At 38.8% G+C, this 17,023-nt stretch overlaps 2 protein-coding genes across 2 annotated transcripts; one reads left to right on the top strand and one right to left on the bottom strand.

The window, feature by feature from the left end:
* Positions 1–874: 874 nt before the first annotated feature.
* LOC108330231 (nifU-like protein 2, chloroplastic) lies at positions 875–1,264 on the bottom strand (the record flags this gene model as incomplete). The annotated part of the gene is made up of 1 exon (XM_017564732.2): positions 875–1,264. A coding segment is annotated over one exon (375 nt), but the record flags the coding sequence as incomplete, so codon positions are not given.
* An 11,056-nt stretch (positions 1,265–12,320) lies between these two features.
* LOC108330224 (uncharacterized) lies at positions 12,321–13,055 on the top strand. The gene has a single exon (XM_017564727.2). The coding sequence runs from the start codon at positions 12,321–12,323 to the stop codon at positions 13,053–13,055; it is 735 nt and encodes a 244-aa protein (XP_017420216.2).
* Positions 13,056–17,023: the final 3,968 nt, after the last annotated feature.

Here is a 17,023-nt window from a genome sequence, read left to right as displayed (position 1 = left end):
ACGAGCGTCCTCGGCTAAAATACTTTGCCTGTGCGTTCGTTACTGAGCGGTCCTTGACCGTTCGGTTTTCTTGATGAAAATAGTTGAAGTGGGATTCCTTCATTTGGTTAGATCCCTTGTTGAGGACGAGCGTCCTCATCATTAAAATGCTATGCTTGAGCGTTCGGCCTAGCACTGTTTGTATATGAGTATTCTTTGATAAATTTCTATTCTTTAAATCCCATAATATTTGACGCTCGTTACTGAAACGGTCACTGACCGTTCGGTTTTCTTGGTGAACAAAATGGAAATGGGATTCTATCATCCGGATGGAATCCTAGTCGAGGACGAGCGTCCTCCTGTTAAAATACTTCGCTTGAGCGTTCGGCCAAGAACTGTGCATCTGGTACTTTTGATACACACCTAACGTTCGTACTTTTGACGATAGGTCTCCAATCTAACGTTTGCCAAGAATAGCGTTCGGTCTCACACCAGCGCTCGTCCAAAAGGGTGTTCGGCTTATACGGAACGCTCGTCCTAATGGTGCTCTGTTTTGAACTGAGCGTTCGTCCTAAATGAGACTCGGTCTCATACCGAGCGTTCGCTCTAAATGGTGTTCGGCCTTATTTTGAACGCTCGCTCAAAATGAGGCTCGGTCATATGCTGAGCGTTCGTCCTAAATGACGCTCGGTATTATTTTGAGCGCTCGTACTCTTCTCCTGCAAAATAGCGTCCGTCCAATTAACAGTACCTTACTCGACCATTCCTGAACGTAACTGTTTCTCTGCCGTTCGTACTCTGATACGAACGAGCGTCTTTTGGGTCTCATTTACAGCGTTCGTCCTCGGTCTTTGGGGACAGAACGTTCGGTCTTGGTTGTTTTCTTATGAATGGTGAAAATGATTATGTATTAATGAATAGTACATGATGAAGAGTAAATGATGAACACAGAACTAACCTTCTCTATGTTTTCTTCATTTAGTTCAAGACCAGTTTCTTCATCAGCTATCGGTTCAACCGCCACTATTTCAGGGATCTTCTCCATCAGTCGACGCTCAATGCCCAATTTCATTGTTGTAACAGAGCTTGGACACGAACCACATGCTCCCTGTAGCTTCAACCGCACAACATTGCCATCAATTTCATGTAAAGCCACATTTCCACCATCTGCAATGAGATACGGTCGAATTTCATCCAATACACTTTCTACATTTTCAGCAGTTAATGGCAGTTCCACAGCTGGATTCGGAGTAGCAACACACTTTACTGCTGTACGAGGATAAAGTTAACATCGGAGTAAAAAGGTTGAGACTTTTGAGTTTCATTTTGACCCTAGGGTGTAGGCGAGATACGGGGTCCATTTGGTTTAAAATTGGGGAGGTGGTTTTTTACACTTTTGAGTTTGTTTTTGTCGCTATGCCGTTGACTGAGGTGGGTTTTTAAGACCCTTTATGCATGCATGAGTTGAGTAATGAGCTGCAGTAAGTGGTTATGTTGTTAATCCTATGTGGTTATTTGTAAATCTGGTTTTGTACTGCCGTAGAAGTTTTTTATATTCAATGAGACAATGAGAGCCTTAGAAACAATGAGACCCTTCACAACCTGCTAAGCCAGTGAGCTTGCAGGACAACCTTTTCTTCCACTCCCAAACGAAATCAGATTGCAATATTCTCCCTGCAGTAGCTGGTTATCTTGTTAGTCGGATGTGGTTATTTGTAAATCGGTTTTTGTACATCTGTAGCAGTTTTTATATACAATATCAATGTCCACATTTTAAAGTGCAATAAGTGGTGTTATGGTTAGTTATGCATGCATTAGTTAGATACATTGTATTTTTTGGTACAGTAAGTGGTCAATGTTCAAATTTTAATATCACGATTCCACTTTATGCATGCATTAGTTTGATAAATTGTATTTAACCAATTTATTAATTTGAACATGTGACTGTCAAGTGAGATACATAGTATTATACAATCAATTTTATTTTGTTTTGTTAAATTTGCAGGATATAGTGATATGGACAAAGAAGTCAGTGAAATGGTAAGTATGGTGTATTTTTATTAATTTACTATTAAATATGCACATTGTTGTATTGAATTAAGTAACATATGGTTTGATTTATACTTGCAGGCCTCACTTAGAGTTAGGCATTGAGTCCAGACACAACATATAGTTCAGGTGAACGGTTGCCTATCATCCTTTCAAAAGGAACGTTTAAAGTCAACACCTTTCAAGTGGTTGGTGGATATGGTTGATGATATGGTTATTTCTAGCCCTATTCTTATAGAGTTAATCAGTAGGTGGGACGTGGTTCATAAGGCGTTTAGGATTAGGGAGAATTTAGTGCCTTTTAGAGTTGATGAAGTTTGTTTTTTTTTAGGTTTACCTAATGTTGGTGAGAGTGTTAATTTAGAGAATGATGTCGGTGGCATTGTCAATGACTTGTTTAAGGATGAGGACATCACAATTTTAAGTATAATGGAAAAGATGAAGCATAAGACATTTAAATCCAAAAGAAGTGTTGACATGTTTTGCAGGTTGTATATTTTGTTAGGTTTTGGAGCATTTTATTTTCCTAGGAATAGTAATGTGATAAACAGTGTCCCTTTTAGTAAACTAGATAACATTAATGATCTAAATATATACAATTGGGGTGATGCTGTACATGGTTTGATAGTAAGTAGTTTGAATCGGGCATGCAATAAATACAATAGCAGATCTTACCACGAAGTTATACACATGGCTGGGTGTGCAACAGTTTTGCAGGTATGTTTATACATTCATTTATTTAACTGTTACAAAATAAATAATGATATTTTTTGAAAGAGATATAACTATTGTAATGAACTTTACAGTTGTGGGTTGTTGAACACATCAGTTTGTATCATCTTGATTGACAATGTATTTATCCCCGATTTCTTCATTGGGTTGTTATTAAAGATAAAAGGAAAAAAATCAAATTAACTTTTCAACAAACAGAGGTAATTCCATACTTTTTTATATAATGCTTACATTTGTTGTGTTATTTTGATTAATATGATTTATTAGCGTTGTTAAAATTTCTATTTTGTTTTGAAGATATTGTGGGAATGCAACTTGTCTGAAGAGCAATTACAAAATGATGAAATGAAGGAATCACAAACTTATGGTGGGAAAAGTAATCCTGAGTCAAATGATGAGAACGTAGAGTTTGCTAGACTTGTGGAAGAGCAGAGAGTATTGAGGAGAAGACTTGACAAGCATGCAGAACGGCTTGATGAGTTACAAATGAAAATAAGACGTCTTGAAGAACAAGTACAGAATGAAATGCCATCTTTTAATGATGGTATGGAGGGACCATCCACAGTTGACAAAATGAATGATTTAGCTATTGTCAATTTTGTCGATGTGGGAATAGAGGGAGCTTCCAGACAGGACAACATTGATTTTAGAAGTGTTTACACCACCTGCACTTCATCACTTTGTAATGATGCTGATGTGTAAGTTATACATAACTCAATGGAACCAAAAATTCAAAAAATTATGTATAAATGTTTTTATGATTGAAATTTATGAGGAATTTGTTTTGTATATAGAGCGCTTGTGGAGGTGTCTAACAACATCTTAACTAGAGGAGACTTGCAATGCTTTCGACCTCGTGCAAAAATTGATAACATCGTAAGTTCAAATACCCGAAAGTTGTTGTGTAGAAGTACTATGTGAGGAGTATATAGAACGGTTAAGATTGAAAAATGCTACATTATTTTATTATAATGAAATATAAATGTGAAAAGGATATTCAGTGATTGGTTATGAACTTTTGGTGTAGGTTATGCTGTTTGCGACTGCGATGCTTGTGTTAAATCAATTGCATAAATCAGGAATGATCAGTCGATGTTGTTTCAATCCATTTTTTGCGGTACATTAATTATTCATTGATGTTTGACCTTGGTGAAGTACGTATGTTTGAACTAATGTTACTGATGCAATTTTTGTAGACAACGATCATTGAAAGAATGAAGATTCCTAAAAAAAAGAGAGAATTATTGGAAGCAATAGATTACCATAATTTCTTCCAACCTCAGAGTTGTTCATTAAATCATTTGTTAATTTATGAATTTGTAAGTACTTCAACCTATACCTTTATCATAACATGTGTTGTTCACTATATTGATGTTTGTGGTTGTGGTTCTGTAGTTGTTTGTGCCTACTGTGAGTGATGACCATTGGTGGTGCTATTGTGTCAATTGCCAATCAAGGGAATTTTTCATTTTAGATTCTCTTGGTCATAAGAGGCGGACCAGATATGGTATTGACAAGGCAATGGTAAGAGAAGTTGTTTTGTAGACTTGTTATTTTGATGGAAGTATTATTTTAGAGTAAAAGGTGTACAATAATAATGAATGTGTTGAATACAAATTTCCAAGGTCGGTTGTTTGCAAGAGTTATTCAATATGATAGATAATGAAGCAAATTGTAAGGAGCGACAATTGAAGGTCATTAAAGAAGATTTGCCAATTCAACCAAATACGTTAGTGACCTTATCCATAACCAATGTATTAGGTTGTCTCATATGTGATCCTTCTAATATTAGTTTAATGTGTAGGTATGATTGTGGTTTGTTGGTGATGAAATATATGGAGTTATGGGACAACCAACCTAAATTTGATGGCAAAAAAATGCCCGATTACACAACGGTTGGTCTTCTTTAAGTATATGTTTGTATTGTTTTATATGGTTTTTGAAAACAGGTTATTAATTATAATATTTCACAACTGTAATATCAATGCAGGAGCAATTACAACTTATTCGACAACAAACGGTTTGTGATTGGGTATTACATGAAGGAAATATGCATAGAAGTACAGTAATGAAGAACTGTGGAATGCTATAGCAAATGAAGAAGTCATGAAGTAGGATATAACTTGTAATGATGTTGGTGGAATATGATAGAATATGAAACAATTTTTGTTATCGTTTTTTAAGTTGTTTACTATGTATAATGAAGGATCACAAATTGCATTACTTATGCATTAGTATCACCAATGTCCAATGTAGTTCCAGGAGGTGTTAAATGACCAATGTCCATTTTGTGTACATAAGCTATTAACTAAATTAGCAGAACATGCAGTGAACAAAAGTTATTGAGCAAATAATCATATAAAACTTAACAGATAACCAGTTACTGTACGAAAAATATTTGGTCTTGAAATTGAAGTTGAACACTTGTATTGTTGTACATAACCTATTCAGTAAATAACTGAATAAAGTTGTCCATATATACAGTTACTGCATCAAAGAATTAAAACTTTGATATTAAATTTAACGAGTAATATTGTTGTACAAAATAAAATTCAGAAATAACCACATAGGTCTAACAACATAACCAGTTATTGTAACCAAATCAGCGCCTATGCATGACGTGACCGAGCGCTCTCTACACGTGACCGAGCGTTCGCTCTGTCCAGCTAACCGAGCGTCCAGCGTTTCAGCACATCACCGTGTCGCCCAGGACGCTCGTCACATAGCGAGCGCACGAACATTTCATAGGAAGCTGACGCTCGTCGCCCCCTGCACGCACAAGAGGACGCTCGTCCACAGAATATCAAGTCGACGCTCGATCTGCTAGTGGACGCTCGTCCATACGTTCGTCGCTGGCACATGGACGCTCGTCTAGCGCTCGTGCAGACGCTGGACCAGATGGACGCTCGTCCAGACGCTCATCCAGAAGGACGGTCGTCCAGAAGTGGACGCTCGTCCAGACGCTCATCAAGAAGGACGCTCGTCCAGACGCTCGTGCAGACGCTGGACCAGATGGACGCTCGTCCAGACGCTCATCCAGAAGGACGGTCGTCCAGAAGTGGACGCTCGTCCAGACGCTCATCCAGAAGGACGCTCGTCCAGACTCTCGTCCAGAAGTGGACGCTCGTCCAGAAAATTGGATGTTGGTCCAGCGAGACAGCCGTGACTCAATAATTGGACCCTTGTCTTTAAAAACCAGATCTCGAGTCCAGAACCAGAGAGTTCTGACAGGGAGGAAACCAGAGGACGCTGCAGCCGTGGTGGTGTAGAAAACCAATTCAATAAATAACCACTTGTATTGTTGTAGAAAACCAATTCAATAAATAATCGAATAAAGTTGTCCATAAAGTTAAACACTTTTAATTTTCACCAAATGAACTTCATATAAAACTTATAACATAACGAACATTACATAAGCACTTAATGCAACAACAAATTGTTCAACATAAGTTAAGTAGTTCACAAATTTTTCTAAATAACACATCCATGTAACCACGCACAATATTCGACTACAAACAACAACGATAAATCTGAAATACAGGAAAGGAAATTATGAAAGTTTTAAAGTTGTTGCATTTATATTGTTCTTCTTTCATCCAGTGCCTTCAAGTTTGTGAAGAGGTGGAATCAATTTCGATAGAATGTCAGCAACGGAGCGTGTTGGAGGCTTGTTGGTATCAATTGGTATTGATAGACGTACTAGGTCATCAGTTGGGCCCCCAATATCACTTCCAAAAACCTGCACAATCCGAGAGTATCATTTAAAGTCATAGAAAAGTTTACAACATTGTCGCAACCGGAATCGCGACGGGACGACGATCCAATAAAAGAAGAAATATTGAAAAGAGATTTTGGAGTCGCCACCATAGTTTATTCTGGAAAACTACGGAAAAACCATAAAATGATAAGGCATGGTCAAATAGAACCAGATTCTTGGTTCGGGAGTCGGTTACGTGTAGGGAAGGTATTAGCACCCTACAACGCCTGCCCTAAGGCAGTACCTTTAACTAAATGCGCGAATGTGGATGTGGTTTTCAAAGTGTTTAACTTTCCCTTAAAATAAAACTCTAAAGAAACAAACAATATTTTTTTAGTTTTTTGGGCCCGACAAGGATTGACCTTGCTCCTACGTATTCTCATTCAGAATGAGAAATCAAGGTTCCGTAGTTCATTTGAAAACTGTTTGAGAAGTTTGTTTGGAAATTTGTTGAGAACTTTGTTTTGAAATGATTTTGATTTTTGGGAGAGTGAGCCTGACAAGGACTAGCCTTGCTCCTACGTATCTCCACTTTTGGTGGAGAATCAAGGATCACGTAGTTCTGGCAAGGCGATATTGTTTGTAGTTTGAAAAGTAGATGTTTTTTAGTTTTTTTGATGATTTTATATGTTTTTGGTATTTTAATTTAGGAGAGTGTAAAGATTTTTAGCACAAGGACGATGCGTGCGATCACACATGTGCCTAAACCTTTAAAACATATTTTTTGTAATTTTATTTAAAAGAGAGAAAAGGTTTTTAACACAAGGACGATGCGTGCGATCACACATGTGCCTAAACCTTTAAAACATATTTTTTTGTAATTTTATTTAAAAGAGAGAAAAGGTTTTTAGCACAAGGACGATGCGTGCGATCACACATGTGCCTAAACCTTTAAAACATATTTTTTGTAATTTTATTTAAAAGAGAGAAAAGGTTTTTAGCACAAGGACGATGCGTGCGATCACACATGTGCCTAAACCTTTAAAACATATTTTTTTGTAATTTTATTTAAAAGAGAGAAAAGGTTTTTAGCACAAGGACGATGAGTGCGATCACACATGTGCCTAAACCTTTGAAACATATTTTTGGGATTCTGAAGAAGGAGAAAAGGTTTTTGGCACAAGGACGATGCGTGCGATCACACATGTGCCTAAACCTTTAAAACGTATTTTTGGCATTTTTTGATGAAAGAGAAAAGGTTTTTGGCACAAGGACGATGCGTGCGATCACACATGTGCCTAAACCTTTGAAACATATTTTTGGCATTTTTTGATGAAAGAGAAAAGGTTTTTGGAACAAGGACGATGCGTGCGATCACACATGTGCCTAAACCTTTGAAACATATTTTTGGCGTTTTTGATGAAAGAGAAAAGGTGTTTTTGGCACAAGGACGATGCGTGCGATCACACATGTGCCTAAACCTTTGAAACATATTTTTGGCGTTTTTGATGAAAGAGAAAAGGTTTTTGGCACAAGGACGATGCGTGCGATCACACATGTGCCTAAACCTTTGAAACATATTTTTGGCGTTTTTGATGAAAGAGAAAAGGTTTTTTGGCACAAGGACGATGCGTGCGATCACACATGTGCCTAAACCTTTGAAACATATTTTTGGCATTTTTGATGAAAGAGAAAAGGTTTTTGGCACAAGGACGATGCGTGCGATCACACATGTGCCTAAACCTTTAAAACGTATTTTTGTAATTTTGTCAAATTCATTATTATTATTATTCTATTTACTTATTTTTGTGATTTTTATTCATTATAAAAAAGAGTGTGTGCAGTGTTTGACAAATAAATGAAACAAATACAGTACAGAGGGATGGGGTTATCTTACAAGGGGATACATAATAAAATATGAAACAACTAAAAAAACATGAAAATAAAATAAAAGTAAAAGAACATCCAATGAAAATAAGAGTGTTAGAGATAAAACCAGTATTGCAACACGATTTGCCTCGTCCAGCCCAAACCCAAACGAATGTATGGGTGTACTGATGAATTTTGGGGGTGCCGCAGGTGAATATTGGCCCAAGAGGCCCATTTCTTGTCTTTTTTACTTCTGGCAAGAACACATGGGCTTAAGCCCTGGGAGTGCATAAGTGAAATTTGTGGGTGCCAGGAAGAGGGGATGCGGCCCGAAGGGTTAGGTCCAAAGAGTTGTATTCAGAAAATAGGGGTTTCCAAATTCATACTCATTTTACGTTCACAGTTAACTCGGCTCAAATTCAGGATCTCCTTCTCTAATTGGACCAACCACTTCCTCGCTACCGCTTCGAACCAGCCACTGTGAACCGCTCTCGACCGTTCTCAGCACCTCAGGCACCACCGCGACCGCTGCCGACCGCGGGTCACCACTTTCTCTCTATTTCTCTTCTCCGCGCCGCGCCAGGAGCCGTCAGCGGCAAACCCAAACGCCACCGGATCCGTTCCCAACCGTGACGCCGATGGCTTTGGAGGGTATAGTTCAAATGAGTGAATGGAGGAATGAAAGTCGTGTTGGTTTGTAGGAGGGTTTATGGCTGTGAGGTGAATATGGAGGATGAAGGAATAAGGATGATGGTGTTGGCCGTGAGGTAAGGATGAAGATGGGCGCTGGAGATGGTTATGAGGTAATAATGGTTATATACAGGTTCGGAGGTATAAATGGTGTTTCGGTGGTGGGTTTGTCCAAGTGGTTCTTGATGGTTTCCAGTGAATACAGGTGAGTAGTGAGAGGGGTGGTGTCAGGACTCAGAAAATAGCATGCACAGTGGAGTCCACGTGGCAACCGGAGAACGCGCCACCTCAGCCGTGCACATGGGCGACAGCAGCGTCTGACGCCCCACTAACGGACGCCAGACTGCCGCACGTGGAGGTGAGTCAGCAGCATCGGTGGAGCGCCGGCTGCCAGACTGTGAACGTGCGTCCAACGGTAGTGGGGTACACGTGTCCGCCTGAGAGTGGACGTCCGGCATGGGCAGTCAGGTAGAACGTGCGTCGACGGTAGTGGAAGACGCGTGGCAACTGTAGAGTGATCGACCGTCCGGTATGGGCTGGCAGAGGCGTGGTGGAGTGCGCTGGCGAGTGCGGACGTGCGCTGGCGGAGAAGAAAGCAAGTCTGAGATTTTTGAACTTATTCTCCACTCCTCCCTTCACGCATCTCTTTGCTTCATTTCTGAGAATTCCTTCTCTTCCCTTGCTCTCTGCATTCTCTCCTCCTTCTCTCTACACTCTCTGTTTTTCTCTCTAAGATACCACTGTTTCATCTCCTCCGTTCTATTTTTCCGGCACTGTTGAAGGACGCTCGGCGTCAAAGATTCCAGAGGAAACGTTCGTTTGGAGAAACTGAACTGGTAAGTTCGTTCTCCCTCTCGGTCGTTCGTCTTACTGGTATACGAAACCAGTTTTGTGTACGTACGTTGCCCTTCGTAGAATTGATTAGATCTGATTTGGTTGGGGCTCGTTCATTGTAGTTTGGTTAACGAGCGTTTACGAGCGTGGGAAAGGGAAAAGTAGTGGAGAAGAGTGTGGTGCGTCAGTGGACGTTCGGTCATTTCCAGGTAAGGGAAGCTTACTTAATTTAACTGTTTTGATGTATGCGTGTGTGTGAACGTTCGTTATTTTACTGTATAAGGAAATGCATGATGGATGATATGATGATGGTATTAACGTTCGTTATTTCATTGTATGATGTTGCTATGACTGATTTGCATGAACGTTCGTTATGTTGATTGTATGATGTTGTTATGCTTGATTATATGAACGTTCGTTTTTATGAAATGATATGATTTTGATGAGAAATGAACCTTCCATGAGACATTGTACGTTCGTTCTGGACGGTCATTAACCGTTCGGTTTTTCTTTAGTGATATGGTTGAAATATTGATTCTGTCATTTGACTAAATCTGTGGTTGAGGACGAACGTCCTCATCCTAGAATGCTCTGTTTGAGCGTTCGGTTTGACACTGTTAAATCCTGTACCTTTGATAAACTTCTTTCTTTTTGTACTTGTATATATATATGAAACAGTGCATATTCCCGTTCGTATTACTCCTCCAAACTTCTCTTAGTTTATTTTCAAGATTTATCAATCTGAGTTACTGAACGTTCGGTCTTACACCTGACGTTCGTCCAGAATAGCGTTCGGTCTTACACCGGACGATCGTATTGGGAAGCGTTCGGTCTTACACTGAACGTACGTTCAAAGGGACGTTCGGTCTTATGTCGAGCGTTCGTCCTAATAATGCTCGGTTTCGAAATGAGCGTTCGTCCTAATAGTGCTCGGTCTCCAACTGAGCGTTCGTCCTAATAGTGCTCGGTCTCCAACTGAGCGTTCGTCCTAATAGTGCTCGGTATCACACTGAGCGGTCATCCTAATAGTGCTCGGTCTCCAACTGAGCGTTCGTCCTAATAGTGCTCGGTATCACACTGAGCGGTCGTCCTAATAGTGCTCGGTTTTGAAATGAACGTTCGTCCTAAATGACGCTCGGTATTATTTTGAGCGCTCGTTCTCTTTTCCCACTAAATAGCGTTCGTCCAATGAACAGTATTAGACTTGGACATTTCTGAACTTAAACCGTTCGTTCTTTGATTCGAACGAGCGTCCTTTTGGTCTCACTTACAGCGTTCGTCCTCGGTCTTTGGGGACAGAACGTTCGGCTTTTGGTGATTTTGTTATGAATGATGAAAATGATTATGGATTGATGAATAGTGAATGATGAACAGTATTTGAGATGGTATGAAAGTTATGAATATTGAACGAGCGTTCCAGGCAGGAACGACTCATGGTTGAATGTTGAAAGTTGTAAAGTATGACTGTGGATAGTTAATGCTGGCTGTTCGATCCTGATGTTCCGTGAGTGCTCGTTCTCAAGTAGAGGACGCACGTCATGCGTGGGAACGGCAGGAGGTCCTTAGTCCATAAGTTAACATGGGCAACGTAAGAACGGACTAACCTCGGGTGGCAGCTGATGAGAATGCCAGTTACCACACCACCCGGGTGCGTGAACGCCTGTAACTACGCAGTATTCATACAGTCCGGACAATCAGTCGTGTTGAGTTTTATTTTGTACATGCGTTAAATTATGTGATGTATGATGAATGCGTACGTTGATATGTATGTGTGAAATGAACTGTTTGCTGGAATTTATATATTGATGCATGAGTTAAATTACGTAAGCTTACCCTTTCGTTTTCCTTGTGTTGTCCATTGTTCTTGTATGTCCGTCTTGTCATTGCAATGATCATCCGTGTGGATGTGAGCAGAGGGAGACGAGCGTTTGGAAGAGTTGCTGGAAGAAGAGAATCTGGTTGATGTGGAAGTGAAGACCGAGCAGTGAGACCGCTCGGCCAGTAGTGTAGTTGTTGAATTGAGTGGTCGTTCGACCATCCCTTGTTTTCGTTTAAGTTGTTTTCGACCGTTCGATATTTGTCTTGTGTAAACCGTTCGGTCAGGTTTCTTGTACGTTCGGTTTTATCTTGTAAACCCTTGTGTGGATGTGCGGCTTTGCGCGCTCGTCCTTAACTATTGAACTGTACTCAAGGACGTTCGTCCTTGAGCGTTCGTTCTCATTTTGGAATTTTGTTTTTTTTGGAAAAACTGTTTTGGATTATTGTTAAATGTGATATTCTGAATATATGGTTTTGGCTGTATTTTTGGGATGTCACATTAGTGGTATCAGAGCAGTTTTATTCCTTAAGGAACACTGTAGGTTATGAGCATACTATGCTTGTGCTGTGTGCTCAATAATTGTTTGATGGGGTATTCTAAACTCTTTAAGCTTGGCTAACGTTCGTTTTCTCTACTTATCAGAGAGAACTAATGGCATCGAGACCACACCCTCAACCTATCGAGCGCGATTCGTCTGACCATATCAGACTACTGGGATCCGTAATAAAGGCACTTCAGCAGCTGAACGCTGCTCTGGTACAGCAAAACATGGCCGCCCTGCAGAGTTTAGAGGCTATAAGGGCACACTCTGAAGCTACCCAAAGACAGCTGATGGAGATCACAGAAATCACTAGGAACATTATCGGAGCATCCACTTCCTCCGGGGATCACAGGACCGAGTTGAGTTTGGAGTGTTTCCGTCATCATCATCCAGCTAAGTTGACTGAGAAGTATCTCCCTGATGAAGTGGAAAGGACTCAAGTATTCGAGAAGAGTGTGACGGAATTGGAACAACACAAGGAGCAACAACAACAGACAATAAGAGAAGCCATATCTTCAAGGAACAATGATGATCCAAGAAGGACACCTTACGATCGTTCAGTATCACCATCTGCTTCTGGTGGGTTGCTATCACAATGTTTGGTGACTGCCGGTCGGTCTGGACAGAAAAAGGACGTAAAATGTTTTAAGTGTGGAGGACCACACTTCCGATCATCGTGTCCGCAGTTGTTAGGGGTAAAGACCTGTATTCATTGTGGGAGGAACGGACACCTAAAGCGCGAGTGTAATATGGGAGGACAAACGGTGACGAAGCCATCAAATACTTGGAGAAATCAACCAGGGAGTGGTGGCCAAGCACAGGCGGACGATCGAGTGATGCCATAACGGGCGCTGGAATATCACGTTCAGGTACGTTCGTCACCAATATCTGTTTTTATTATTTGGAAAGCCATGTTTGTGTGTTGTATGATTCGGGGGCAATACACTCCTTCATTTCGAAGGCGTGCGTTGGGGAATTGGGTATAGTCGAACGCGAGATGCAGTTCGACTTGGTAGTGTCAACCCCAGCAGCTGGTGAGGTTAGGACGTCTACAGTATGCTTCAAATGTCCTATCGAGAGTGAAGGGTGTAGTTATTGTTGGAACAATCGGTACCGTTATAGAGTCGCGCAGCGGAATAAAATACTTAGAAAGCGTGTTACGGTCACAAATCAAGTTTAATGGTCCGTTTTAGAAAAACAATTTTCTTAGAGAAAATTTATCAAACAGTTGATGTACGTACAATAAAATGAGTGTAGGGAATAAGAAGATCAACACATAATTTTTATCCTGGTTCGAATCAAAAGATTCTACGTCCAGTCGTTAATCACTATAAATAGTGATTAACCTTTTTCACTAAAAATGGTTTCACAGATTACAACAAATAGTGAATAAAGCAGATAAATAAACCTTCCTTCGACGAACGAACCGGAAGAAGAACACTCTGCCAACTCGAAGAGAACCGCTCCGACTATCGACAAACGAAACGCGAGCTTCTCCTATTCACGAGACCAGGCAAAGCACCTTGCTAACTCGAAGAGAGCTTGCTCCGACTATCGACACACGACACACGAGCCTCTCCTGTTCACGAGACCAAGCAAGGGAACTTGAACTATAGCTTCTGAGAACTTCCTCTGACAAACAGTATTCTGCAAGAGCTTCTGTTCAACAACTTTTTTTTCTGATTTCTCCAAATCAAAATATATAGCCAAGTACACTGAATGCCAAAGGTCAGCTCCCAACTGCCATGAATAATCGATTATTGTAAGTGATAATCGATTATTCAAGTCCGTTACAGGGTTTTCAAAATGTGATAATCGATTATATGAAGAGATAATCGATTATTCCTGTATGACTTTGAGATAATCGATTATTGCCATTCCATAATCGATTATTGCAGTTAAAAATGCAAGTTTACAAGGTTTACAAGAATTTCCTACTACATTTAATTTCTACAAATTGCTTTTAACTAATTCTAATATCTTCTTCAACTAAAACTTCTTGTAGCATCATCAAAACAAATTTCTTCAAGATTTACCAATACTCCTTATTGGTAACAATCTCCCCCTTTTTGATGATGATCAAAAATTCAATTTTAAAAGCAAGTTTGGCTTACCTGCAAAACATACAAGCTAACAAACAACAACAAGGTTAGCAATACCTGTAATAATTTATATTTCTCCCCTTGTATTATTCTTCTCCCCCTTTTTGATCAGAAGCAAAAAGATCGGATGTTGAAGGCTCCCCCTAAATATGATCTCCCCCTCAATTAATCAAAGGATGCATATAATCAAGAGATCATTTTATTTATGAAAATAAATATTACATTATAAGAAGAATGGACAAACTAGCCGTTTATGGTCGTTTATAGCTGTTATGGGATGCTTCAACGGCTCTATTTTTGAACCTGTCAGCGTGATAATCGATTATGGCTTGTGATAATCGATTATCAGTTCAATAATTACTGCCCAGAATTGCATGATAATCGATTATGCATAATGATAATCGATTATCTGCTCAAGATTTTCCAGAATTGATTTTAATGCATGAATAATCGATTATAACTTAGTGATAATCGATTATGAAGCGTTAAGTTTACGAAAAATGCAAAAATTTGCATAGATTTTGATTCTAAGATATGTCTAACACTCCTAACTCTCTTCTAAGCTCAAAAAATCTATCTCCAGGTTTAACAAGAAAGCATTTCAGCTAGCACAATCAGTTCAGAAACTAATTTTGACAACACAAATTTCAACTTCCCAAACACCAACTATGATTCATGCACTCTCATATCCCAATTTGTTCAACTTCATATATTCAACTATGCATATCAAAACAACATATGAAAAAATTCAATCACAAGAGCTGATTCAGGTGCTATCTTTCAACATTTTTTAAACAAAATAATTTACATCAAAATTATGCAAATTTGATAAGTTCATTTTCTGCATCCAGGCTCTCAATGTATATTATCATAGCTCATTCGTTATGCATTTGAACTTAAAAATAAATCTCCACAGAACCAACTTTGAAATAGAAATGACAATTTAATTTTCACATATCTTAATCATTAAAAATTGCTAATGAAAATCTATCGGCCAACTCATTTAAATGACTTTTTCATAGTTTTTGATGCTTGACAGAGATTACACCAAAGTAACTTCAAAGTACTCATGAAATTGAATACTAAGCCAGTTAAACACAAATTCAATAGATAATTATCAACAAAGCACTGAAATAACAATGCACATGGCTTTACATGACATGAATGAAATTCAACACCTGAATATTTTAAATAAATGAATTCACTTGATCAAAATGTGTAAACAGACACGAACATACCACAGGATGAATGAAATAGTGATCAACATATCATTTTCTCAACCAGGCATGAATATAACAGTAACTAAATAATGGAAGATCAAGTAAATACAGGATGCAACACCACAGTTTAAACAACACTTAGCTCAATTACTTGGTGCTTGAATGAAGGCTTTTGGATACCACTTGATGGAGTTACATCCTGGTTTGTAGCATCACTTCAAAGAGCATAATACCATAGAGCTCTCTTATCCTTTTGAAAACTTAACCTGCAAAGTAAAAACAATAGAGTTTTGGTCCCCATAATCTCATTTGGGTCCTTTGAGGTTAGAGACAATTTACTTTATAACAGGAATCCAAGCATATTTTCCATTTGGAACATCAAAATGTTTAATTTTACATTTGTTAGAAGTATGTCCCTTTTTCATACAATAAAAACAACAAACATCATGCACCTTGTTTTTCACAAAAGTCCCTTTCTCAACCCAAACTCTACGAGTTCTCTTAACTTTAGACTTTTTATGAAGATGCATGTTTATATTTCTAAGATTGCTCTTCCTAAAAACATTTTGAACATGTGAGATAGGCTTGATTTCTTTAGAAAGTAAATTTTCCAATATGTCAATGTCAAACATGTGACTTTTACAAGATAAACACTCAACAGGTTTTTCTTTTGAATTAGATTCAGACAATTTTGTTTCAAGATTACTAACTTTGTTTCTTAATATGACTTCCTCATCTAATGCATTATCATACTTAAGTTGCAATTGTTTAAATTCCTTTTTCAAATTTTTATGATCAACATTCAATTTTTCAGATTCATCAAGCAATTCAAGAAAAGCCTTTTGTACATCAAATTCACTAGATTCAAAGCTGGAATCACTTACTTGGCTTCCAGTATCTTCTGATTCAGCCATTAGACAAATATTGGCTTCTTCATCTGAATCACTTGAGCTTGTTGAGCTAGATGCATTGTCTTCCCAAGCTATGTAAGCTTTCTTCTTCTTTGGGAATTTCCTTTCTTTCTTTTCTTCACTTTTCTTGTTCTTTGGACATTCAGTTTTCATGTGTCCTTTTTCTCCACATCCATAGCATTTAACACTTGAAGAAGATTCTTGATTTTCTCTCCTTTCTTTATGAAATTTGTCCTTACCTTTTGCCTTCATAAACTTGGCAAATTTCTTTATCATGAGGCTCATGTTCTCCTCATCATCAGAATCATCATCTTCAATCCTATTAGATTTCTTTACTTTGGAGATTTCGGACTTGAAGGCTAGTGTCTTTCTTTTGCCTTGATCTTCTTCAGCCGTCAATCTTCTCAACTCAAGCTCATGCTCACGGAGTTTCCCAAACAAAATTGGCATTGACATTTGAGTGAGATTTTGAGACTCAGAGATGGCAGTTACCTTTGGTTGCCACGACCTGTCCAATGATTTCAAAATTTTTACATTCAATTCATCAGTATCAAAAGTCTTACCCAACCCTGTCAAGTGG

This window comes from Vigna angularis, chromosome 7 (assembly GCF_016808095.1).
Source record: "Vigna angularis cultivar LongXiaoDou No.4 chromosome 7, ASM1680809v1, whole genome shotgun sequence".
Taxonomy (NCBI): Eukaryota; Viridiplantae; Streptophyta; class Magnoliopsida; order Fabales; family Fabaceae; genus Vigna; species Vigna angularis.
The sequence above is the reverse complement of the archived record's forward strand: the minus strand, read 5'-3'. Positions and strand labels throughout refer to the sequence as shown.